Below are 27783 nucleotides of genomic sequence, written 5' to 3'. Positions count from 1 at the left end.
AAAGAAGTAGGCCTTGAAATTTAAGATCTGACGAAAGTTCACTCATCTCTAGTCTCTGGAGAATCTATAGCAAAACAATCATGTCTCTTTCATAGGTCATATGAATAATAACTTACCTTGTCTGGTATGGCCCCACTTTTTTGTTGAACTTTACTAGATTGATCAGTACGTGCTGCAGATACAAGGCCAGAGCTAGGGCCTTTAACAGATTTAGGGGGGTTAGAGCCTGAAGGGCCCATGCCACCATCCTTTGGTCTGCAACTTCTTTGGTGCACAGGGAGACGATCAGGAAGAAAAGTGTGACCACAGTTTTCACAGGGTAAGAGCTGAGGTTGAGCACTCTGATAAGCTGCCTTATTTGCAGCCTTAATATTATAGGCACCACCAGTGAGGGACTGAGGTTTAGCAGGCTCTGCTCTTCTGAGATGCTTTGGTAATTTGTCATTTTCAATATGCCACTTCTCCAAGCATTTGGGTTCATGTATGGCAAGAGATTGTGACCCAAATTCTCTGCCACAGATATAGCACACTCTAAAGCCAGGTCTCTTTGATGGAATGACTGGGCGATTCAACTGACTCTGAGACATGTTTGCAGTGTTCGACCGTTTTGATATGATTACAGTGCCTGGTCTCCTTTTCCCAGGGCTTGCTTTTACTATGGAATTTAAACTCACTATTTCTGGTAAAACTGTGGGAAGATCTGACACACTGGGTGTCGCAATCTGTTTTGAAGGCAGGATGGTAGAGATATTAGCAGGGGCCTTTCCAGCACTTGGCAGAGTTTTATTATGCTTGCTCAAACTCTTTTTCTTTACAGTTGTTTCCATGAAGAATACAATGTTCCAGGAATGTTCTCTCTACTTTACTTGAGATGGCCTTTTTTCAATGTGATGCTCATTTTTGTTGACTTTGCTTCGCAGGGCAGAAGTTATCAGAGTAGAGAGGAGCTGCATCGAGTTGAGGCATATTTCCAGCAATCTGATTGTGATGTTTCAGTGGCAAGGGTTTGTGGGAGTTTTTTGTTGCAGTTTTTTTGTTTTGCCTTTTTGTTTTGTTTTATCCTGAAACAAATTATATAAGCAGAAATTAATAAACACTATCTCTTGTTAAAGGTTGGCAACCAGGGGTAAAGTAGACTCCATTCTTACCACCACGCTATACTTTCAAGTCCCATACAAATAAACAAGGCCATATAAGATGGTCGACCCACAATGTCATCTGCTAAATTATTTTATTATATAAATCTGAAACTCAAAACTGTAAACTTGTGGGATGCAAAGCCAGGAGAAGCAAAATATGCATAAAAGGTTTGTATGAACCCAGGTGAATCAAAACTGCTGAGCTTCATACAACTGTAAACATAACCCAGAATTTGTTACTTTCATTCCTGACCAAAATGATACTTCATGAAATTTCCCAGTGCTAGCGCACAACCCTCTTCAGCAGTGTCCACCCTTCATCAACCCATGACCCTGCAGATAGCTCTCTGTAGGTCCGTGGATGAGTGTGGGATGAGTGAGCAGTCCAGGGAGACATACATCATATCCTCTCTCTTCTGTCCTGTGTGATTTTAAAAAGCTCTAATTCATTGCGAAATTGCTTTTCTTTTCCTTGAAGCACAGCTCCACTGGAACCAGGTGCCAGATAATGGAGAGGGACCACTGGGCCTCCAGAATCAAAGCAGAGGCACAAAAGCTCTGTGCAGAACGCCTTTGCTTCCTATGGAAATCTGCCTTCCCTCCCACAAAGAAACAACACGGAGGTAACAGCACAGGATTCCCCTTATAAAATTTTCCTTCCCTGGAGTTCCTTGTGGGAGGAGCAATCTGCCCCTCACTTATCTTCCTCAGAGGCACAAGTTTTTGCCTCCCCGGTTTTCATCTTTATGCTCCTCTTAAAATAATAATACTATGCATATCTACAGCACCTATAATTAAAGAATCGCAAAGTGCTTTACACATATTAGTTAATACTCACAACATCGAGAGGAAGAATTTAGGCATAGAGAACTAAATTCAGAAGTGGTGTAAGTGGGTGCATTCCATTGACCTAACTGCATACAGCGGGTCTGAGTTTAACCCTTGTCTAGGGCCACACAGCAAGTGACAGTAGATGAGGTGAGAACAGAACAGAAATCTCCTGTTTCACAACCCACTTACCCTGTTTTGCAGTTTGGTAAGGAAAGATTACCATGCTTTCCCAATTTTACTAAAGGAACAACAATACCATTAATGACATTTAAGTTTGATAAACAAAAACTTTAAATGACCCGTGTCTGAGACTACATATAACAGTGCGAGGTCAAAGTTTCCTCTCATTTATACTAGTCTGAACCTGAAGTAAATCTGTGGTAATCAGTAGAGTTATATTGATGTAAATCAGTAAATAAGAGGAGAATCAGCCCCTTGCCATCCAAAAGGAACATTAAAAATAATGAAAATTTTGACTTGTCATAAAACCAGTTTTGCAGTAAAAAACCCACTCTATCTTTGAAGTCAATCATGATAGAAATATTATGTGCCTAATCTCAAGAAAATACAGGAAATATTGACCATTCCATCTGATCTAAGATTTGTATTTTGATCATTTTTGCATATATATATATATATATATGCAATATATAATATTTAAACTAATGACTTGCTGTAAATTACTTTTTATCTCCATGACATCATCCTTCCAAGCGTTTCTGATTTAGTGTTGACTGGAAGACAAATTCATGGCCACAGATGTAATAAATTTGAAAATCCAGATAGCATTCAGGAGGATGAAGCTGATTCTGCATGAAAGAAAATAATACAAGACGTGTAACTGACAGACTAGATAAAATCATTAATATGAAGTTTTGAATTACATGTAATTTTTAATTGAACTTTAAATTCACCATGCAACTGGGAAATTAAATTAACAATGAAGTTTGGATCTTAACACTTCCTTGGAGAAAGCAACAAAATAAACTGTACATCCTTTGATACAAGATATTAGGCTGTAATTTTAGCAAGGTTTCTGGGAACAACTAAATAAAAAATAAACATACAACCATATATTTTGTTCATTTTGGATTAATTTTGTACAATGACTGGATACCAATAGAAATACAGATTCCTGCTGGAACTGTACTTTTTCAGCTTATAATTTATGACACTCCTTGAGCTCAATTTTCAAACTTGGTTTCCTGAAAGTGAAATTTTCAGTGAAACTTTGTGGAAATGTGGCACCTTAGAGACTAACAAATTTATTAGAGCATAAGCTTTCGTGAGCTACAGCTCACTTCATCGGATGCTCTAATAAATTTGTTAGTCTCTAAGGTGCCACAAGTACTCCTTTTCTTTTTGCGAATACAGACTAACACGGCTGCTACTCTGAAACCTTTGTGGAAATGGAATCTTAATGACCAAAATAAATCTTTATTAATGTCTAAACCTGTTATCACAGCACAGTTGTGGGAGTGGGAGCTGGATTCTCCTCTGAGTTCCATATCATCAGCAGAATTGCAAACCCGGTTCTAATAGCAGGGCCAAATTCTGCTCTCAGGTAAACTTGAGCAATTCTGTTGAAGATGAACTTTATTAATGGGGGTGATGCATATGCAGGAAAAAGAACCCAACTTGACTTTTAGAACCCAAGAGGGACTTGCAAGTTTTACTTGTAAACATAGCAAATGGAATATGCATGAAATGGAGGCATTAAAAACAAAGAAGCACAAAAAACAGAGATGCATGATGCTGTTTTTACGGAGTCACTTTTCAGAGTAAAACTTCACTGTATAAGTTGCACTGCCAAACACCCTCAACATGTCCTACTTTACTGAGAGTTCAGAGGGTTCAGGACTGCACATGAAATGCTAAATGACTCACATGATCAGAATCATTACTAGAATATCCAGATCCGACATCTGGATACTCAGATAGACATTTAAATGTGTAAAACAGGCATTTTCTAAGAAGATATTTAGATTTTGAAGAAATTGCCCATTTTCCGTGTCTAAGTGCTGATCTGAGTATTCAAATATAGGGCTGGGTGTTCCTGTTTATTAATGTAATCACTTATATTGCAACCATCATGAAATGTATTGCTAACAGTTGGTCATAAGAGACCATTCACTCCCATGACCAATACCAAGCACAATGAACATCCCAGCAGCTTTTAATGAGATTGCTACTTAGCATTTATATCAAATGTCAAGTTGCTTCACAATTTCAAAACACTAAATCATTGATTAATTAATCCTCACTGGTTGAAAGCTAAGCTTTATTGTCCCGACTATATGGCTATGGAAACTGATAAGGAGATGTTAAGTGACTTGTCCAAAGCTTCAGAGTGTCAGTGGAATAGTTAAGATTTGAACTGTGTACTTCCTAACTACTAGTCCTATGCTCTGAACACTAAACCTGTTAAAATCAGAGAAATACCACTTCAGATAAATGCATCTTCTGCTGCATCTACATATTTAACAACCGTAATCCTCTGTGCCTTTGTAGTACTTGACATTGGAAGATCTCAAAGCCTTTACAAACATGAATGAACTAAGCTTCACAACAAGCATGTAGGATAAGTTCTGTTATCACTGTTTAACAGATGAAGAAATGAGGCACAGAGAGGTTAAGTGACTGACATAAGCTCACACAGCAAGTCTGTGGCAGTGCCAGGGATAAAATCTAGATCTTCCAACTATCTGACCATTCTCCTTCCTAATGGCCCCAGAGCCAGGCTCTGGACAATCACAAGAGGGAGCAAATTCTGAAGCAAAGGACTTGGCTATTCACCTTCAAGAATTCAGCTCTCAGCATGTTTGAACATTGGGATTTTTGTCTTTCTTATAGTTTCTGTAAATTGTCCCCTTGATAGATGTATGTATTTTACATGCGAGTCTTTTACCAATTTGTTAGTTATTCAAAGTTATTCGATAATTTTTACTTATTGGCAAAAAGAAAAGGAGTACTTGTGGCACCTTAAAGACTAACAAATTTATTTGAGCATAAGCTTTCGTTATAACCTCAGACATTCTTGTCAACTGTTGGAAATGGCCCACCTTGATTATCACTACAAAAGGTTCCCCCCGTCCCCGGCTCTCCTGCTGGTAATAGCTCACCTTAAGTGATCACTCTCATTACAGTGTGTAGGGTAACACCTATTGTTTCATGTTCTCTATATATAGAAATCTCCCCACTGTATTTTCCACTGAGTGCATCCGATGAAGTGAGCTGTAGCTCACGAAAGCTTATGCTCAAATAAATTTGTTAGTCTCTGAGGTGCCACAAGTACTCCTTTTCTTTTTGCGAATACAGACTAACACGGCTGCTACTGTGAAACCTGTCATTTTACTTATTAGTATTCAGTACATAAAGACACAACATAAGAAGAACTCTCATACAGGGCTCTAGGCATCCTTGCCATTAACTAGTAATAGAAACACAAAAATGACAAAAGCCAACGTAGGATCACTTTTCTTGACCTAACACCACCCTTATTATTTTACAGGGACATATTTCATCCCAGTTGTTTCTCAGACTATTTGCTAGGACTCTTGCTTCAAGCATTTGGGTTTTGCAATTTGCTATTCATACTGGGGGTGATATCACTCCCCGATGAAAGGTGAAGACCATGCCTTTGCATCACTTAAGTCTTCCAGTGTGGCTAAAGCAGAGCATAGGACTTGCACTGGCCCACTGCACATGGGTAAATTTAGCATAGATTGTACGCATGTTTCTACAATGCAGATCACATTGGGCCCTGATCGCTAACTGAGGCCTCATGGGGTTAGTATAAAACACATAAAAAGTCATAAAAATATGAGTGGTCACCAGAGTTGCACGTTATTCTTTCTGTTGCCAGTCCCACAAATAGCTGTCAAGTTGGTTGCACTAACACTGCTGGCATGGATTGTGGCTGTGTATTCCCAAGATATCATGACACTTTCTCACTCTGACAAACTCAAATTGGCTCATGCAAAGGTTTGTGGAGAGTGAATACAAGAGATTGTGAATACCATCAAAGCAAATCTGTAATTTTTATAAGAACAAGTGTCTGTGAATAACTGTTTTGCAATATGCAGGCAGCTCTCCTGCAAACACATTAGGGAAAATATGCATTCTGAGTTTAACATTATTTTCTCTAAACTTCTAATGTATCATTAAAGGTTTATATAATGACATTGTAAAGTATAAGAAGGTAAAAGCCTGTAATTTCTGAGGTTATATTTGTATTGTACATCTCTATGTACATTAAAATAAGTCACTGTGATATTTTTGTCTGCAGTATCAAAAGGGTTGCTAGATATCACAAGAGTGTGAAACTGAAATGTCCAGTGAAAAAAACTTTCTACCAACTAATGGCCATACAAAGATCATAAAAAAGTTACTATAGTAACTTTATAGTAACCAGATACTATAGTAATCAACAATAAACAAGAAGCTTAGTAGGTTTGCAGTAAGCCTGGTCCTTTTTAGAGCAAGAACTTTTGCCTCATCACTTTAATGCAGAAAATGTCCACGTCTCCACTCCCTGCCAACTATCTAGTGTAGGACAAAAAAGCTATATATGTTATGAATCTGCAAGCCCCTTACCTTTCATAGGGGTCTGAATTTTCTGGCCCTTTCTGAAATTACTTCCTTGGGGCTCAACTTTTCACCCTACAAATGACTCTAGTCATTGAATGTGTGGTGGGGTGTGCTCCACAACAGGTGCACATGGTTCCAGAACATGTAAAATTTGAATTAATTGGCCGACAGAGCCTAGCAATAAGGTTGCTGTAACTACATGGCCTTTCAAATAGTAGAAAGGGATTTTTAGGAGGACTGCCCATTGAACACAAGTTGGAAGGTAGCCAAGGCCTTTTATTGGGATGAAGGAAATAGAGACACTAACGGGTCACGTGGAGGGAGGAGATAATGGTTGTTGGAGGGTCATGGGAAGTGAACGTCTGAATGTTCAGCTAAGTTTCGAAGAGCCTCTGAACCTAGTGTGGTTGTACTCATCATCTTCTGTTCTATTTGCTGGTTTATGTCAGATTGATTATTATGTTACCTGAAAGGATTTGAAAGTAAAGTCAAGCAATAGACTGATTCCCACATGAAGAATGTTGGCTGACTCAAGCTATTTTATTATTAACATTGAATCAAACAATAAAGGAAGCTATAAACAACATATTAACAATATAACCTATTGTTGGATTCCCAAGCTCTGTGTTGAAATACTTACAGAATTATTCTTCCTGATGGGGATTATACCATTTGGTCTACATTACTTACTGCCAAATTGACCTTTGTTTGTTGGAAAGTAAATATAAATTCAGTGTGAACTGAAAATGTATTTGAAGAGTTCAAAACCCCCTTTCTCTAGCTTAAAGCATAAAATACATTGAATTCATTCAGGTTTTTGAATTAATGCTTCTGTGTAAAAGGTAAAATAAAACATTTTTTTCTTTTCTAAATGATACAACATTGGAAACCAGTTATGGTTTGCTACCTTATATAGCTCTGTTAGCCAATATCTGAGACCCCCCTGCAGTTCCCATTGAGAGCAGCAATTCTAAAAATAATGAACTAGTCTGATTCAATTAAAAACATATGGAATACAATGGCTTCAGGCTGAGAGTGACACTTTATGTATTACAGACCAGAATCAAAAGTGTATAATCAATATAAGTTTGACCTCCCACATGCTTGTTCTGTATGGAGAACAGGACTTGTAGCATATCAAACTTTTTAACTAATCCTAATCAAGAGTTGTAACAATGGCATCATAACCAATACATGTTATTTTCTCTTAGCTGTTATATGTGGGTCAAGCATTCAGTTTGAAAGGGTTCCACCTCTAGGTTCAGGAGGAGCATATCTCACTGTCATGGCTATTATTCTGATTGTTGTGGACTTCTTTCATGGCTGTGTTGGAACTTGGAACCTCTCTAGATTCTCTTATGTAAAAACCCCTCAAAACCCATTAGTAGGCCATTTTATGAGTTTGGATTCCTTAACTGCATTCTAGCCATAGCCACATCTATGCTGACCAAGGGCCAATGCTAGTAATCCTCAACACTTCACCTTTGCATTTAGCAGGAATGCCACATAGACAACTCACAACCACAAAAGAAGTATGTATCTTTTGGAAGATCACATGGCATAAGGTCTCCTGGTGCCAGGATAGACTATTGCTTATTCAACAGTAAAATGAAAAATAAGTAAAACTAATTATATCTTCCAAAAAACATTCTGTTTTATAAATACTAACTTGAAGTCCTACACACTTAAGTCCTTAATCAGTCAAAACTCCCTCTGAGTTTAATGGGAGTTTCACCTAATAAGGCCTGTAGAATTTGGCCTCTTGCCTTCTTCCCTTCACCATCATATAAGAGTTCATCTGCTCTTGCTGCTTATCCTTTACCTGATGTCTGAAGGCGTCATTTCCCACTTGTGACTCCATATTTATTTTCACAGAAATCATGAAATTAACCCATGAAAATGAATGGGGTCTCAAACAGACTAAAGTAAAATTTATAATCTCATTTGTGACATCACATTTGGGTTTTATAGAAATTACAACATTGCAATCAGGTTTCCAACATCACATGAGGCATGGACATTATTATTATTATAATTCATTATTCATATTAAAGTAGCAATTAGAGGCTCAGGAAAAGGTCAGGGCCCCAGTGTGCAGGGCAATATACAAGCACAGAGTAAGAGACTGTCTGGACCTTGAAGAGATTATAATCTAAATAGGCAAAACAGACAAAGGGTGGGGAAGGGGAAACAGCAGCACAGAGATGTGAAGTGATTTGCCCACGGTCATACAGCAGGTCAGTTGTAGAGCCAGGAATTGGTATATCTAATGATAGAATAACTACCAGTTTGGGGTGAGTCTGCCCTATTTCTCAGCAGTTTGTCCTGAACCTGGTATTCTCAACTCTGACCTACTGAGGCATGGTGACACTCAGAGCACCCCACAGGGCTGAAGCTGGGAGCCTGGAACCCCAGCGTGCCCCAGGGGGATGAAGCTGGGGGCCCAATGTGCCCCCTGCAGCTGAAGCCCAGAGCGCCCCTCTCCCCACTTCTGGGCCCTGGAATTTTTACAGTATGTTGGGGCTATCTTAAACAGCAGTTTTAGAAGAACACAAAACAACCCACATTTTTTCTGCTCCGCATGTGTAATTTTTTCTGACTTACCTTGTGATTTCAGCAGCTAAACCCCCCACATACTGATCCCCGCTGTGAGCATCCAGGAGTGGGCAAGAAACTGGAAGCAGCATGGTCCCTTCTCTCTTTCAGGACTTGGAAGGTTAGCATTTTCTGTTGCTATGGTAATGGGAGTCTCCCTTTTCTCTCCCTGATGTTGCCCAGCAATGTGTCAACAAATGTAAATTCACAGAGCACCTCAGAAGCTGATTGACCAGCTTCATTGTTTGGTTAGAAAAAGGAAGGAGGAGATGTGTTCAGGAAAAAACAATGGGAGGGTGTCTTTGCAATCCCCATAAGCATCTTCAGTGGAGTGGGATGCCAGGGTGCAGCAGCTGAAACTCCCTCCAGATCTCCCTCTCGCTGCTCTATCACTGACCTACACCAGGAAAAGAGGAGGGAACAGAACTCTCCCCGCTCTGCAAATACTCCATAATCACTGACCTACATTAGGTGAGCATGTGTAGGATGCAGGAGGAGCTGCAGCTGAAATACCTGCTCACCCCCACCAGTTGTTATATAGTTATAACATGTATGATGTCAGTGTGTGGTAGGAGATATAGATGGATACCCTTAAATTACATAATCAGTCAGCAGTGCATGTGTCATGCCTTGAACTTCCTGGCACACACCTTCTTCAGCACTGCCAGTACAGCTCTTTACCCCTCTAATCTTCTTCATAGGACAGTTGCCTGTAAATATTGGGCAATCTTGGCTGTTTTTCTTACCTCTACCCTGAGGGCCCTGCAGATCTCTTCAGAACCCACTGACTGAGTATGCCTCTGTGACTGGGGGTCCTAGTGAGGAGCCAGCTATGGTCACTCAATTAGGGTGAACTGCAAAGAATGGGGCAGACAATCCCCATAAAACTGGTGGATATTCCAATACTTATATTTACCAAGCCAGCATAAAACAGCTTCCTTATTACCTTACTGGTTACTCAGAAGTCCAAACAACACAGTTCCCTTAGGCTTCCATCCAGGTACCCACGTCAAATATGATGAAAATTTCTGTAAATCTTATTTAATCATATAAAAGAAAAGGTTCTTTTAGGTCTTTTAGGTCAGAGGATCAGACACATTACCTTCCAGGTTAATGAATGTTTCAGATCTTACCCAAATACATGCTACAACCAATTCTTATTAACTAAACTAAAATTTATTAAAAAACAAAAGAGAGAGAGAGAGTATGGTTAAACGATCAATATACATACAGACATGAGTTTGATTCATTGAGGTTCAGATTCATAGCAGAGATGGTGAGCTTTGTAGTTGTAAAGAGTTCTTTCGGAAATAGTTCATAGGTTATAGTCCAATGTCCAAATCTCAAATATTCAGGGTGTACCAGCATAACTGGGACCTCAGTCTTGTGACTCAAACTTCCCCTGATGAAGCCTAAGCAGATCTGAGATGACAGAATCAGGACCCAAGGATCTTTAATACAATTTCATGTCTTTTGACAAGTTGCAGTTCCGCAAGGAACAAAAGGTAATTAGGATGACTTTGAAGGAGTCCATCACCGGTACTTAGCTATATGAATTTACGGAATTTGCTTGTTACTCCACCATTCACAGTACATTTCAAAGAGAGATGAATACCGAGATATCCCGTGTTACATTTCATTTAAATGCTAGGACATTTTTTTGACCTCTGAATTATCAGAATACAGCAGAGACAGGGACTATTGATTACATTGTGGACCCTACTCATACATATGTAAATACACAAAAACACAAACATTGTCTCCCCACATGTCTTTTAAGGGTTATTTATTTTGCAGAATGTTTAACCCCTGCTAGCCATGTGTCTCACATCTTGGTTTGACAAAACACTAAACTTTTATTTAACCTGAGTAAACAAACATAACCATAAGCATTCAATATTTTACCAAATAGTTGAATTTTTCCTTGGAAAATAAACCTATTTCTGCAGGAAAAATCCCTATCACAGCATATGCACATAATAATAGTGCTGAGGGCTTATACATGAGTGCTATAGTCATTTCATAACTTTCTTAATAAAAAAACAACCCTCAGTTTTTGAAAATTTGCAAATAATGCCTAATAGACACCATTTATTTAAGATATTGGCAAAAACAATGTTTTGTGTTCTGCTAAGCAACAGAGATCTGTTGCAAACAAACACTAGCACCAGAGCTGTGTTGAAATTATCAGTCATGCAGGTATGCTGCTAACAAGGAAGTAAAGAAAATAATGAAGTAGGTGTTTACATTATTGCCCTCTCTTGCTGCACACCCAGTGTGTGAGATCACCAAACCAATTAGAATAGCAATTAGAAATAACCAGTTAGAATACCAATTGCCAAACCAATTACCAATTAAAATATTACTTACCAAGTACACTACCAATTTACCAGCCAGAATACCAATTTTAAAACCAGTTACCAATTTATAATATAAAATAAAAATGAAACATAAGTCAAAGTATTCAACTATTATGTCATAGTATTGGTCTAACCCCATTTGGAATTTTATGTTATGTTATGAATTATAATGTAATATAACATAAAAACTGAGTTGATAAAGTTGAAAAAGTGATTTTTACCTTATCACAACTAAACATTTTGAAAAGGTTGAAATGAAATGCCATTTTCCAAAACAAAACTTCTGAACTTGTACCATGGGAAATTTTGATTTTTTCATTCTCATTTTGGAATGAAAAAATCAAAATGCCTGAATTTCCCATGAAACTGGAATTCCAGATTCCAGCCAGCTTTAGCAGCAAGCATCGGATACCCACCTTTGTTACTCCCCCACACCCACCCTTATGGCTCAAGATTGTATTACCTCTTCTGGGATGCGCTCTGTGACTTTCCTATTAAAACAGTTTAAAAGCCTCATTTCCCATATTGTAAACAAATTTTTCTGTGGTGATAGAAGGAATTGAGTTTACATTTTTTGTTTTTTAATTGAAAACTGTGTGGAACAGTGAGAATGCCATTGAAAGCTGAGGGCATCCAGCACTTTGCAGAATCAGGTCCCTGGAGAGTTAAAACCCAAAGAAGGACTTCTATATTTTCTTTTAGGTCCCAGGGCAGCCACTGCAAATAGCCTTTTTCTGATAGTAAAGGGGCATCAAGGCATGAATTCATTTTTTTATTCATGTCATAGACATCTTCCTCCAATAATACATAATACAGTTTTAGCTACTGATAAGGCAATGCCAGTAATTGTAATTGTAGATCCAACTCTATAAGAGCTATTTATTATAATTGGATAAAAGTAGTTGGCAACATTGATACTGCAAACCCATTGATAAAGAAAAGGCTTACACATATCTACAGCATCTATAATGTCCAGCCATTACAACTCAGAACTTTGGAATTCAGCAGCTCAAAACAACTTTCATGAAGTCACCATTCTCAGTTTTACATGGGATAGGTATCATTGTTCTTTGCATCTATTTTATACATTTTTTTCTGGGATCAAAAACATACTGTGAATACTGTAAAAGGACCATTCTATGTTTCAAATGCTTATATATTTCTTATCACATATTGTTGACCAAGGTATCAGGGAATGTACCATATTATCAAATTGCTTTCCCACTTAACTTTATAATTATTATACAAGACACACTGATAACTCATAATAAATTGGTATAAGATTGACATTTTCTTGTTATCCAAGTAGATCAACAAATCATTCTAATATTAAAATCTCAGTCAGCTAATGGAGCAGAATTAGTAATTTACATTAACTAATGCCTGTAATGTAAATGTCTAGAAATTAGTCCTAGGAATATAAGTGGAGCCCAGCCCATCAAGATAATTAATGTTTTATTATATACATTTTGAAGGATCATACTCCCCATTTGTTCCCATGCTTGCTATAGAGGCACCCTGAAGAGCCTCCAGCAATCATGGGCTCTGGATTAAAGTCCAATGTGGCTATTTTACAGATTTTGTTTAAGAATTAGGTCCAGATGGTAAATGAATTAGAAATGACACTATCTTATAATTTTCTTAAGTTTAACTTTTATCAACATGTAGAAGACACTTTCAGGATCATAACATTTAAGAATCTCCTGATTCAAATTAATTCCTGATTCCTGTCCTCTGTAAGCAAGAGACTAGAAATTGCATTTATGAAACTCATTTGCACAAATTTGAAGAGTACAATGCAAGGCTACCTCTATCTGATGCCATGATAAATGTATCAGTGTTTTATAGCTGTTGAAAAGTTACTGCAAGACTAACCTGTTTAATTACTTACTTTTTCAAATCAAAATTATATTACATCAAATTTTATGGTAAACATTTTTACTAGAGTATTTTTTTAAAAAAGTTTGTAGTTAACATCATATGTCATTTACTGTGTTTATTATTTCTGATGATCAAACAGTGATTGTTATATTTTCTAGCATGGAGAATCATGAAGTTTTTTCTATGTTTACCAATGTATAGTTATCATCACTCTCCTTAATGCCTCCAGGCATCTGCACTATGTTTGCTACTGCTGGAGTAGAGACAACATCCATGTTTTGCATTAAGATAACTAGAGTGATGGTCAACAGTATAAAACCCTAATATAGAAAGTATGTTTTCAGCTGAAACTATGAAGTGTAAATGAAGTTAAGCAAATGATTAAGTGTTTGCAGGACTGAGACCTTATTCATTTCTGGTTGGCAAGGGGGGCAATGAGGGGGTCTTTTTCTTTGTTTTAAGGGTCTGAGACATTCATCAATAAATTATTTGTATGTATGCAGGACAAAACTGGTCACAATAAACTGACTTTATAAATTTGTTTATATTCATCATTCCTGATAATGATTATATCTCAGTTGCCATGTTTTGTGTCTTGCAGAATTTGGAGTGGGAGCTGGTCTGGAGGACGACTTGGAAGAAAACAAAAGGAACAAAAAAGCTAGGCTCATGGAACAATCTTAAAAAGGAGCAAGGACAGGGGAAGGAGAGAGGTCTTCAATTACTAGGACTTCCTTATTTTTACAACTTGTTATTATTTACTCATGGAGGAAGACATATTGTGAATACACAAAGAAAGATATTTTCTGATGTACTATTCTTGGTTTCTTGTTTGCTTTACCTCTGATTTAAGAATATTCATAATTTGCTCTCCCCTTCAGCAATGTATCTATTATGTATTGAACGGCATTACTGGGCTCAATTGTGTTTAATACAATGATGTTTGGATGGCTGAAGATTTAGGAATTTGACTTTTCTTGCCATAAAATACAAACCTATACTATAAGCTTGTAACCTCGAAAGCAATAGCTGTAGGAATTTTCTTTTGCTTCTGCTGCCTTATATATGTAATCCTTCTGCCAGCAGCAACAAGGGTCAGGTTCAGTATCTAGGGGTTCCTTTTCAACAAATCAACACAAGACCGTCTCAAGCCCCCACCCAGTGACATGGGACAATTACACTGGCTGCCTGGAAGAGGCAATACTTCCCCTATTGCAAGCACAGAGTGTGAATCTAGCAAAACCTTTTAATAAAAGGAGGGAATTAACTCGGCATTAATTTGGGAAAACACCACAACTAGGGTTCATAAACAAAAAGCATGAGCAAAAGATCCACTCCCAAGTATGTTGGGCAGTGTTCTTTTCCCCTCAGGGCCTTAAGTCCAGCAACCCAAAAGTCCCTTTAACATGCCCCCCTTCTCTGAGCCCCACTCACAGTTGCTGTCCTTGACCAGTGCAGCCCCAGAGTTCAGAGGTTCATCCGCAGAATTCACCTCCCACCCCAGGTGGAAGGCAGGGACACTCACTCATCACTCCAATGGCAGATTGCCACACCTCTGTGGGGATCTGCTCTGGCCCTCTCCTCCAGCCTCCCTGCTGGCCGCTTGCTGCGCCTCTCTGCCAGCTGCCCAGCTCACCATTCACCAAAATGTCTTCATACCCCCCACACACACTTAGAACAGCTCTCAGTGATTCCAGCTGTTAGTGGGGGAGCCTCACTGCTAGTGCACAATGGGCAGTCTCTTGAATAGAGACACTGTCCCAAAGTGAGTCTAATACTTAGACCTAGGTATCAGGTTTCAGAGTAGCAGCCGTGTTAGTCTGTATTCACAAAAAGAAAAGGAGTACTTGTGGCACCTTAGAGACTAACAAATTTATCTGAGCATAAGTTTTCGTGAGCTACAGCTCACTTCATCGGATGCACTAGGTATCAGTGATTTCAGCTCTTCAGCATGTAACAAGACTCTCAATTGAATCTAAATTAGCTCTTTTATTATACCATGGAGAGAGGAAGGGTCAAATGGTGTCTTTAACCATAAACAGGGCCCATACCACCAAGTACAAGTACCTGTCCCCAATCTCTCTCAACTCATTGGTCTTTGGAACCCATGTCCCCTAGTGAGTGCCGTTTAGTTGAGTATGAGTCCCTCCACTGGAGTATGCCAGGTACAGTTCTGCTGCCCTCGGTTCACACAACAAGGACAACAACAATATTTAGGACGTATCTAAATATATGTTAAGAACTTAATTATTCTCCACTGGAGTTAATGTTGAAGGATTATCTGTCATTTCCTGAGAAAGGGAACACGTGTCACTGAGGTTGAATGTACCTTGAGTAGGAGTTTAATTACCATTTCTTATGAGAAGTCCATAGATACAAAAGATCGCATTGCTACTAAAAAAATAGTTCAAATGTGCACCACCCACATTCTCCTTTGAAACTGGCAATCTTCCTAGGGAGATGAATATGGCTGCAGCTGAAGCAACAATAACTTTTCAAACAGTGAAATACTGTCAAACATTCCAAATCTTGGACTTCACCAACCAAATTACACAACAATGTGAATGTGATTCCAATGTTGTCACCACCTGAAAATACCTAGTGCTCATTTTAATCTTTATTTATAATGGTACAGTTACACTTATATAGAACCTTCTATCCATAGGCGCCGACTCCATGCATGCTCGGGGGCTGGAGCACCCATGGGGAAAAATTGGTGGGTGCTCTGCACCCACCGGCAGCTCCCTGCCCCGCCCACCCCACCCCAGCTCACCTCCGCTCCGCCTCGGCCTCCTGCCCTCTTCTCCCCCACTTCTTCCCGTCCCTTCCAGCACCTGCTGCTGCCAAACAGCTGTTTCACAGTGGCAAGTGCTGGGAGGGAAGGAGGGAAGAGGAGGGGGAACATGGCACGCTCCAGGAAGAGGCAGGGCTGGGGCGGGGATTTGGGGAAGGGGTTGGAATGAGGGTGAGGTGGGGGTGGGAGGGGCGGGAAAGGGGTGGAGTCAGGGCAGGGGTGGAGGCGGGGCTGGGGGCGAGCTTCCACTGGTACTAGGAAAAGTTGGCGCCTATGCTTCTATGCAAACTGTGAGGTACAGGTAATAGTTCAGAACACTAATGAGTTCTGTCCTCAGTAACACAAACACATAACAACTGGTGGAAAAGAGAAGATGTCAAATCATTAGAATTGGTATAATTAAGAACAGGAAGATAGGTTTTGAGCAGGAATTAAAATGAAGAGAATCAGAAAAAAAAGGGAGAAAAAATTCCAAGGAGCTGGGCTAGAAAAGAAGAGGCCTAAATAAATAGTTCTTTAAACATTTTTTTTTAATTAAACCAGAACTTCTCAGACTTGGTAAACAAGGCTAAAGCATTACTTACAAGTGACATCCATAAACAAATATTTCTTATCCACTGCCCTGCATATTACTCATAGTGTCAGAACTGATCATTCCACCACAGTTTAGGCTGTCCTCACCCATGTACTACTTTAAGTTCAGACTCCCTTCCCTGGAATGCTGCAGCACTGCACTCTAACCTCTGTTTACTTTGCCTCCATCTAAAGCTACTTACTTGTTGCTCTCCAGAGCAGAGAGCTTTACCCTGGGAGAATTTCCTCTCTCAGACTTCCAGGAACATTCAACAAATTGGATTTCCAGAAATTAGAAGCTACTGGCCTTATTTTTATGGCAGTACGAGGATCCTGTGTGCTCAGTCTGCATTTCTTGCAGCTCCCTCAGAGTGGGTGTATCAGTGCTGCCTAACTCAGCCTGCCATCTTTCACTGAATTTCCTAAGCAATGCAGCTGCCCATACCTGCAGCCCCCATTGCCAGAAGAGCATCCAAAGTGATGGAATCAGCAAGAGAAGATAACCCTGAATTCCCCTTCTCCCAGGTTATTTCATGTTGTCACCAGAGCAGCCTAGCCTAGCCTGCTAACTTCTTGGACCTGCTGGCAATTGTTGCAAGGGCGCTGCAGCAGAGTGGTCTAATAGCCCATACCATCAGCAATGTCCACAAACAAATAACTGAATTCCAACAATACACTATCAGAACTTGGAAGGTGGGAGGGAGTGCCAATGATGGCACCAGTGTAACGCCACTGCAGTAGGGCCTCTCTGAACATAGTGCATTTTAGAATGAGCAGTGCTTCCTAAGCACTAGTGCTCCTGTCCATTCCTTCTAGTCTCCCAGGATTTCAAACTCTGCTTTCGCAGAGGTTATTCTTCTTTTCCTAATATTCTTCACCTCTGGCAGACATCCTTCACTTTATAAGTACCTGCACAGGGAGAAAATACTGGGTACTAGCAGACACTGTAATCGAGAGTGGAAAAGGCATAACAAGAAGCAATGGCTGGAAGTTAAAGCCGGACAAATTCAAATTAGAAATAAGACACATTTTTAACAGTGAAGAACAGCTGAGAAGGGGAAGTGGTGGATTCTCCATCTCTTGAAGTCTTCACGTTAAGACTGGATGCCTTTCTGGAAGATACGCTTTACTCAATCAAGTTTTTGGGCTCAAAGGAGTAACTGTATGAAATTATTTGGCCTGTGATACACAGGAGGTCAGACTAGATGATCTAATATTTTAAAATCTATGAGTCCTGTAATTCCTCGAGATTGGCCCCCATAGGGATTTAAACGTCAACTACTTAAAGCCTCCTCCCTCTGTCCTTGGAGTTATTAATCAAAGATTTTAGGTATCATCTTTCTTTTACACTTTCTCATCTCCTGTTTCATAGCTGCTCCACAAGACAGATTCCCAGTAGAAGAGTGGCAGTTCAATGTGATTCTGCAGGCCCAGACAAAATCTCAATTTTAGTCCTATAGATGGAGACATCCTGTATTTGTTTGTTTCTTTCCTTCCTTACCGTAATCAGTTAGGATGATAAATGAGCTGGGAGTGTCTCAAAGAACTCATTTCCAGTTCTTTAAAAACTGGTGTTGACTTTCTACACAGCCAAAAAGAAGAGAGCTCCACTTAAACCAGTGTCTCTCCAATATTTTTGTCCTAAATTCTAATATCATTAGGAAAAAAAGTTGCATGCATGTGATGTGAAATGGGATTTAAAGTCTATCTGCACTAGACCAAAGGGTGGAGAAAGTCAGAGACCTTTAATTCTTCTTTCATGGGATCTCTAACATGCTTGATGGCCTCCAATATCCGCTTTCAAATGACCAAAATTAACATAAGCCAAACATGCAAAGCACACTGTAAGACCTCTCCGGTGGACATGATATATCTTGACTTTAGCAAAGCTTTTGATACAGTCTCCCACTGTATTCTTGCCAGCAAGGTTAAAAAGTATGGATTGAATGAATGGACTATAAGGTAGATAGAAAGCTGGCTAGATTGTTGGTCTCAACAGGTAGTGATCAATGGTTTGATGTCTAGTTGGCAGCTGGTATCAAGCAGAGTGCCCCAGGGGTTGGTCTGGGGGCCGGTTTTGTTCAACATCTTTATTAATGATCTGGACGATGAGATAGATTGCACCCTCAGCAAGTTTGCGGATGACACTAAGTTGGGGGGAGAGGTATATATGCTGGAGGGGAAGGATAAGGTCCAGAGTGACCTAGACAAATTGGAGGATTGGGCCAAAAGAAATCTGATGGGGGACAACAAGGACAAGTGCAGAATCCTGCACTTAGGACAGAAGAATCCCATCCACCACTACAGGCTGAGGACTGAGTGGCTGAGCAGCAGTTCTACAGAAAAGGACCTGGGGATTACAGTGGATGAGATGCTGAATATGAGTCAGCAGTGTGCTCTTGTTGCCAAGAAGGCTAATGGCATATTGGACTGCATTAGTAGGAGCTTTGCCAGCAGATTGAGGGAAGTGATTATTCCCCTCTATTCAGCACTGGTGAGGCCACGTCTGGAGTATTGCGACCAGTTTTGGGCCCTCCACTACAAAAAGGACAAATTGGAGAGAGTCCAGCGGAAGGCAACGAAAATGATCAGGGAACTGGGGCACATGACTTAAGAGGAGAGGCTGAGGGAACTGGGGTTATTTAGTCTGCAGAAGAGAAGAGTGAGTGAGAGGTTTGATAGCAGCCTCCAACTATCTGAAGGCGGGGGAGAGTTCCAAAGAGGATGGAGCTCAGCTGTTCTCAGTGGTGTAGGATGACAGAACAAGGAGCAATGGTCTCAAGTGGCAGTGGGGGAGGTCTAGATTAGATATTAGGAAACACTATTTCACTAGGAGGGTGGTGAAGCACTGGAATGGGTTACCTAGGGAGGTGGTGGAATCTCCATTCTTAGAGGTTTTTAAGGCCTGGCTTGACAAAGTCCTGGCTGGGATGATTTAGTTGGTCTTGGTCCTGCTTTGAGCAGGGAGTTGGACTAGATGACCTCCTGAGGTCTCTTCCAACCCTAATCTTCTATGATTCTGTGACATCAAAGTACATTTTGCAAAGAGCTCATCAAAGTCTTAAGATGAGAAGCATAGAATTTTATAGTAAGAGTTTTGCAATGCAGCCATTTAAGATTGGGAATCCCTTAATGATAACAATAAAAGTTTAATTCACTGTCTCCTTGTTTCTTGCTCTTCTTTCTCCTCCTTCCCTTCAATAACAAATTCCTTAATTCTCTTCCCCTTCTCACTACTTCTTCTTTCCATCCCCATTTGTTCAGCTTCACTCTTTGCTAATGAAACAACTACCACCCAATCTCTTCCTTCTTTCTCTACTGCCTGCCACAACCACCACTTACAGTGCCACAAGCACCCATGAACTCACTCACCAGTCTCACCCATCCACACTCATTGCCCCCCTCCACAAAGAACCACACACACATCTATTGTCCCAAAAAGGGCCATGCACCATCACTCACTGGGACCTTCTTTTATGGATTTGATACCCACCCCATATCATTTCTGGGATGGTAAGGTCTCCCCATACACCCATGGGTCACCCAAGGCCCATCCTCCTTTTGAATTCTCATGAGCTCTCCATAGTCCCTTTCTTGTTCTCTGAGATCCTCCCTCTTAGGTTTTTCTGTGCATCTACTATTTCATTTTCTGGCATTTCTGTATGACACACACACATACAGCCCCCTGTCCCCTGGCCCTCAGAGTCTCTCAGCCTCGTCACCCTCCCCACAAGATTCTCATATGGACCTCTTTAGCCCTCTTCTCTGGCCCCCTTATCCCATATACCCTTCATGGGTCTCTTGGGGCAAGCCACATCCTCTCTGGGCTTTTCCACCTTTTCACCCAGGCCTGCACTCATTCTCTACTTCTTTCATTGCAGTGGCCATAGGCAGGACTGGAATACCTACTCTGATCTGCCTCACCTGCCCACATTGCTTCCCTGCAGGGCAGGATGAGAAAGTGCGGGAGCAGTACCCCTTCCTTTGTTATAGCCTGTGGTTGTTCTGGAGGAGGCAGAAGAAATTTGGCTGCTGGCTAGGTAAAGGAGGCTGGACAGTACAGAAGCTGGGAAATGGAAGGGCCCAGGAGAAGGCATGGGAGGACCTGTAGACCATGCAGTAAAACAGCTTCTCCCAAAGGCCAAGCTCTAGCAATTCAAAAGACTGGAACACTTTAGAAGGCTCAGCCTTTTTCTTACATTAGCTGCAGGAGGGGGCAGGCTTTGCAAGATATGGCACTCACTAAATCCACCCAGGACAAGTAGACTAAAATTGCCATAATTTGGCACAGTGATGAGGAGATTTATCTTTTACCCAGCTTCTTCTCTGAAGGCCTTTTCCTGTCCCCCAGTGTTATCCCATCTCCAATCCCTACCTATCAGTTTTCCCCTTTTCTGTCTTTTCTAGGACTCTTTGCTCCATAAGCCAGGCTGCTTGCTCTGTTTCTTTAATCCTGGAGGATTTCCACAGTCCTCCCATGTCCTGCAGAATGCAAGTATACTGGACAAGCACCCAGGCACAAATATTTACTCATATGGCCTGCCCTTTTACCATTGTGTGGCTCTGAAGGATTATGGAAATAAGAGGCCAGACAAATTCATTCCAGAAGCTGAATCTAGCAATTCCAACCCCATGCTGGACAAATGGGCAGAAATCACAGGGCCATACAAACAGTCAAAATCCATGATTACGCTTAAATAAATATTGACAAGTAAGAAGTCTGCTCTCTTTTCTCCACTTGCTCCCTTTCCCCTAGCACCTCCACTATTATGACCATCATCGGCCACTCCAGAGTCCATCAGCACCATTACTAACTTTGGATGTGGCATGACATGAAGCACTCATTTAAAAAACAAGCACAATACAAATCAACTGCAAAACAGCATTTCAGTCTGTACTGCAGTGATGGTTCTTTCTCTATTGAGGGGTTAAGGGAAAGCGGGGAGCGGTTGGGCAGGACTCATGGTCTTTCCAAATATTTTCCTCCAAGGCATTGCCAGGAGCTGCAGGAGGGAGGCACAAATGTAGTAATCATACAAAAACAAAGGATTTAGAACAATATTTTATTCCACTTTGCTGGGGGTTGTTTTTAGGTCTTGGCTTCGGACTACGTATCCCTCTGGGCCCATCAACATCTGGTACCTGTAGCATGGTCTTCACATTCTGGGCAGGAGTTTATAGGTTTCATTTCATGAATCATTCACAAGCTGCATGGATGCCAAAGTTATTTATCTCTTTATCCTTTTGCAGTATTTTTCTCCTTCAGCCTATGGCAGAAACGCTGAGCAATGCTAATAAGACATGATCTAATACATGATCTAATTCCCTTCTGCGTTTAAGTAGTTCCTTCAGATGCCAGTACAGCCATGCTACCTGAATTATACATGAATCTGTGAGAGTGATTAGGGGAAGAGTGATAACAAGATATCTGGTAGAAACATAAACACACATGGAATTTTTGGCACCTAGGATAACAGAATTGTAGGACATCCCCTACTTTCCCTGATTTCCAGATAAACAAAACTCTAGACTAAGGTCTATTAAGTCTCCTGACAGCAATGAGCACCAATGCTTTCTTCTGCTACTTAATCAACTCCCTAATTTTTCCCATTGTCTCAACAATCTCTGAGGGAAAAAAGTCATATTTGAATTCTAGTTCATCTGTGAGCAGGACTTTGTCACTATCATATTCCTGAAAATAGTAGAAAGCCCAGCATGACTGTTAGAAGAAGATTCCATATAGTTCTGTAAGCAGTGAGTAAAAAAATTCCAAAAGCAAGTGGATTAAAAACTATATTACTAGATACAAATAACCCCTCAAAGAGAGAACAATATACATTTGGCACTACCTGTGCTATGTAATTAAGAATAAAATAAATTTATTTAATCTGAATATCTGCCTCTTCCCATCTTGATTTACATGTAGGTTGCTACTTTAAAGTAGCTTAAGGAACAACCAGATTAGCTCATCATAAGAAGTACTATTTGCTACAACTTTAAAACTGGCTCCATTTGAATGAGGATGGCACAATTTACTGTGGGTTATTACACCTTTGAAAATACATGGTGTAACATGTTTCTCATCACTTATCACTAACTCTCATATGCTGGCCATTTTATTTCCCTGCAGAGATATGACATTTATATTAGATATTTTTTATTGAGATGAGTGATGCTGTAGTAAGGACTGCAATGAGGCTTGTGAGTTATTTTATTTTTAAAGAGCATTGTATGGTAAAATACTTTAAAAAGGGTTTATCTCTATTGTTTGGAAAACCCTCATAGGAACTTGAAAATTAACTCTTTCCTTGTAATTCCTTTTTCTTCTGGCAAATATTGTTTTCGTTTGCTTCTTTTGGTTTGCTATATTACTAAAGAAACTTGAAATGTAGAACCGAGTCTCTTCACTACCAATGTGCAAGAATTTTAAAGGGGGTTATATTTTAAGAACAAACAGACTGACAATGACCCTCTAAAGGTCAAATGTACGCAAACATAACTAATTATGTTAACAAGAGTCAAACCACGAGAGGAAAATATATGGCATGACGTTGCTGGTGCCGTGTACCTTTAGGTTGCTTGGATTTCTGGTGTTCAGAATGGTACCTGCAGGACCTGTATGGCACTACTTCAGATAATGACTCTCCAGGCCCAGGCTGTCACATTCTCTTCTTCAGATTGAGGCCAGGGTTCCAGTTCCTTTACCAGAGAAAAAAGTCAATGCAACTTTATGACTAATCAAACCATTATTTACTGGCATTTTCCAAAACAGAAGGAAAAAGTTAAATGTATGAGTAGGGATATTAGGAGATGTCCCCTCCAGGAGCCTCAGTGTGTTTAAGCTGTCCCTTTCATAATCAGCTTCTGTGCCTGGCAGTCAGAAGTTTAAGGACACCCAGGGCATGGGGTTCAGTCCCTGATCCTCTTGGCTAATAGCCACTGATGGACCTATCCTCCATGAACTTATCTAATTATTTGTTTAACCCAACCAGACTCCTTGTTGTTTTTGTGACTACAAACTAACACGGCTACGCCCTGATTTTCTGAACCCAGTTATACTTTTGGCCATGGCAATGAGTTCCACAGGTTGACTGTGCATTGTGTAAAGTACTTCCTTTTGCTTGTTTTTAACCTGATGCCCTAATTTCATTGTGTGACCCCGGGTTCTTGTGTTATGTGAAAGGGCAAACATCACTTTTCTAATCACTTTCTCCATACCATTCAGGAGTTTATACACCTCTATCAGATCCCCCCCCTTAGGCATCTCTTTTCTAAATGTACAGTTGTAGTCTTTTTAATCTCTTTTCATATGGAAGATGTTCATTTTTGTTGTCCTTCTCTGTACCTTTTCCAGTTCTAATATATCTTTTTTGGGGATGGATTGACAAGAACACAGCATTCAGGGTGTGTGCATACTGCAGATTTATATAGTGGCATTAGGCTATTTTTTGTTTTTTTATCTATACCTTTCCTAATGGTTCTTAACATTCTGTTATCTTTTTGACTGCTGCACATTGAGTGGATGTTTTCAGAGAACTATCTACAATAACTCCAATATCTCTTTCTTGAGTTGTAACAGCTAATTTAGACCCCATCATTTTGAATGTCCGCAAATGTTGCCACCTTACTGTTCAACTAGAACATTTATGAATATGTTGAACAGCACAGATCCCAGTATAGATCCTTGAGGGAGGATTTATTCACTATTTATTTCTCTCCATTGTGAAAACTGACCTTTTACTCCTAGCCTTTGTTTCCTATCTTTTAACTAGTTACTGAGCTACAAGAGGACCTTCCTGCTTACCTCATGCCTGCTTTTGAAAATCCAAATACACCATGACCATCCTTGTCCACATGTTTGTTGACACCTTTAAAGAATTCTAATAGATTGATGAGGCATGATATCCTTTTATAAAAGCCATGTTGACTCTTCCCCAAGATATCATATTCATCTATGTGTCTTATTATTTTGTTCTTTACTATCGGTTCAACCAATTTGCCTGATACTGAAGTTAGGCTTAGTGGCCTGTTGTTGCCAGGATTGCCTTTGGAGCCTTTTTTTAAAATTCATTGTTAAATTCGTGACCCCCCTCCCCCACGCTGTCAGCTGTTACAGAGGCTGATTTGAATGATAAGTTACAGAGCACAGTTAGTAGTTGTGCAATTTCATGTTGAGTTCCTTCAGAACTTCTGGTGAATATCAGCTGGTCCTGATGACTTATTAGTGTTTAATTTATCAGTTTGTTCCAAAACCACCTCAATCTGGGACAGATTCCTATGCAGTATTATCAAACTGGTGGCCCTATGCCCGACTTGCGGCATAGCATCACCTCTGCCCACGGACCCCCAGAAGAACCACCCCTTTCTGAAGGGGAACTACACAAAAATGAGGAAGCTAGTTAAATAGAAATGCAACTGTGGTGGGTTTCTTTGGCATTTTTCCCCTTACAGGTATGTTAAATTTAATTACATTGTGGTTGCTATTACTAAATGATTCAGCTATATTCACCTTATGGACCAGATCCTGTTCTCCACTTAGGACTAAATCAAGAATTGCCTCTCCCCTTGTAGGTTCCAGGACAAGATGTTTCAAAAAGTAATAATTTATTGTGTCTTGAAATTTTATCTCTGTATCCTTTCCTGAGGTGACCTATGCCCAGTCAACATGAGGATAGTTGAAATCCCCCATTTTAATTGCATTTTCTGCATTTGTAGCCTCTCTAATCTCTCTGAACATTTCATAGTCACCATTACAATCTTTGCCAGGTGGTCAGTAGTATTGTCCTACTGCTACACTCATATTGTTCAGGAATGGAATTTCTATCCATAAAGATTCTATGGTACAATTTGATTCACTTAAGATTTTTACTTTATTTGACTCTATGCTTTCTTTCACACATAGTGTCATTTCCCCACCAGCACGACCTACTCTGTCATCCCTGTACATTTTATACCCTGGTATTACAGTGTTCCATTGATTATCCTCATTCCACCAAGTTTTCATGATACCTATCATATCAATATCCTCATTTAATTCCAGGGAGTCTAGTTCACCCAATCTTAGTTTTAGACTACTAGCATTTGTATATAAGCACTTGCACATTTTGTCTATATTCACTTGCTTGCCTTCATGTATTATATAAATGGAACTCTTTTATGTTTGACTGTTCCTCACTAGCTCCTACCTGTACTTTACCAACTTCTTTGTTATCCTCTTTACTAGGATAGGGAGTTCCTCCTTTAATAAATTCACCCTAAGAGCTTTCCCCCGGTCTTAGTTTAAAAAAATCCTCTACAATGTTTTTAATTTTACATGCCAGTAATCTGGTTCTGTTTTGGTTTAGGTGGAATCCGTTCTTCCTGTATAGGCTACTCCTTTCCCCAAAGGTTCCCCAGTTCCTAATAAACCTAAAACCCTGCTCCCCTACACCATCGGCTTATCCATGCATTGAGACCCTGCAGTACTGCTTCTCTTTCTGACATATCTCTACAGAGAAATGTGCCATGTGCTTAATAATCAACATAGTATAAGTCAATTAGTTGTAATGTGTAGAGATCACAAATTTCAATATATGTTACTGTGTAGATAAGACTTCTTTTTCTTTTGAAGAAAGGGCAATTAAAAAGGGGGTTGTTATACAGTGAAACCTGCACAAAACACCACCTTTTTGGGCAACCTTCTGCTACAGACTGCCTCTGAGTATTTCTAAACATATTCAGTACCATTCTGCTCTAGATTTATTAGAAGACCAATTCCACTAATTGGAAGATTAGTGTTTTTGTTGGTCCATTGAAAGATTGCTTAAGAGAGATTTTACTGTACTTTCTTCTATTCTGGTATTGACTTATAATAAAAGAAAAAGTTTCTCACTGATTAACTCATTTTTCAAAATTACATCCGTCTCTTTGCCCATTTCAAATAAGCTATTTCAATGTCCTTGTCCAGCTGGGTGAAAAAAATCTCTTTGCACACATTTAATTTAACTGTTTTTTTGGGGGGTATTATTAACGACCAAGGGAACACCTCTTTTCAAATTCCATTAGCATTAACATGAATGATTAACATGTATATGGTGCTATAAGAGGTCAACACACCTTTTAGAGAATAAAGAAACAATCCCTGCCCCAAGGAGCTAGCAATCTAATTCAACAAAGATAGGATGTTTGTACGCAATGTAGTTTAATTGAATTACATAGCTGTAGGAATCAAATATAGATATGAAAAAATGATAAATTAAACAGGCTGGTCACATCTGTTACAGTGAAAAAGAGTGTAGGTTCAATCCGTCTTAGTTTGCTTTCTTAGTTGGGAATTCTAAATTCACAAATGGTAATTACTGAAACAGGGGAACAGACACTCAAACTGCATGATTGCTCACAAAAAGACAATAATACAGGCGATAAACCAAACACAACCCAACATAAAATATATGTCAGACCTTTGAGTCCACAAGCAGTGCAGAACAACTTCAAAAAAGTTTTAAACAGAAGTTTTAAGAAGCTAAATTCATCCCCCCCTTTTTTTTCTTAAAACAAGGCAAAATCACCAGAAGCTGTTCTTCCCCAGTGACAGTAATTAGATTGTGAAAGAGGAAGATGATTGTGTCGTTAACCCACAGGACTGGGGATGAGGAGTTCTGAATTCTGTTCCTGGGCAGCCTTCCTGTATGACCTTGAGCAAATCACTTACCCAAGAAACCTCCAATCTCAGTTGGGACCTCTGTCATGCTACACTAATGCAGGATATAAATAATAATTGCACTTCCAATTCACCCATCTGTACAAAGAGGATAATGACACTTTGTTACTCTACAGGGTGCTGTGAGATTGATTAATTAACCTTTGCAAAGTGCCAGAGATCCTTGATTGGAAAGTACTATAGAAGTAATTTTATTATGTTCACCAGTGTGAAGAGATTTAAGGTTAAGTCTTTTGAAAAATGGTCTTTTTCAACATCTCCCTCTCTCTCTCTCGCCTCTTCCAGAAGAACATTATGTGAACCCATAGGACTGGAATGGTG

The 27783-nt window shown here is 39.7% G+C and overlaps 1 protein-coding gene across 2 annotated transcripts; it reads right to left on the bottom strand.

Moving 5' to 3' along the window:
• On the bottom strand, positions 1–27783 carry LOC119856293 (zinc finger protein 474-like). 2 transcript variants are annotated; one of them, XM_043515196.1, is made up of 3 exons: positions 27667–27783; positions 2655–2779; positions 1–1061 (listed from the first exon to the last, which is right to left on the bottom strand). In XM_043515196.1, exon 3 carries the CDS (start codon positions 825–827, stop codon positions 90–92), a length of 738 nt encoding a protein of 245 aa, XP_043371131.1. In that variant the 5' UTR covers positions 828–1061; positions 2655–2779; positions 27667–27783; the 3' UTR covers positions 1–89. The 2 variants fall into 2 exon arrangements, with proteins under 2 accessions (XP_043371131.1, XP_038259605.2); XM_038403677.2 differs by lacking the exon at positions 27667–27783 and adding an exon at positions 9165–9269.

The sequence above is a fragment of the Dermochelys coriacea genome, chromosome 5 (genome assembly GCF_009764565.3).
Source record: "Dermochelys coriacea isolate rDerCor1 chromosome 5, rDerCor1.pri.v4, whole genome shotgun sequence".
NCBI lineage: Eukaryota > Metazoa > Chordata > Testudines > Dermochelyidae > Dermochelys > Dermochelys coriacea.
The sequence above is the reverse complement of the archived record's forward strand: the minus strand, read 5'-3'. Positions and strand labels throughout refer to the sequence as shown.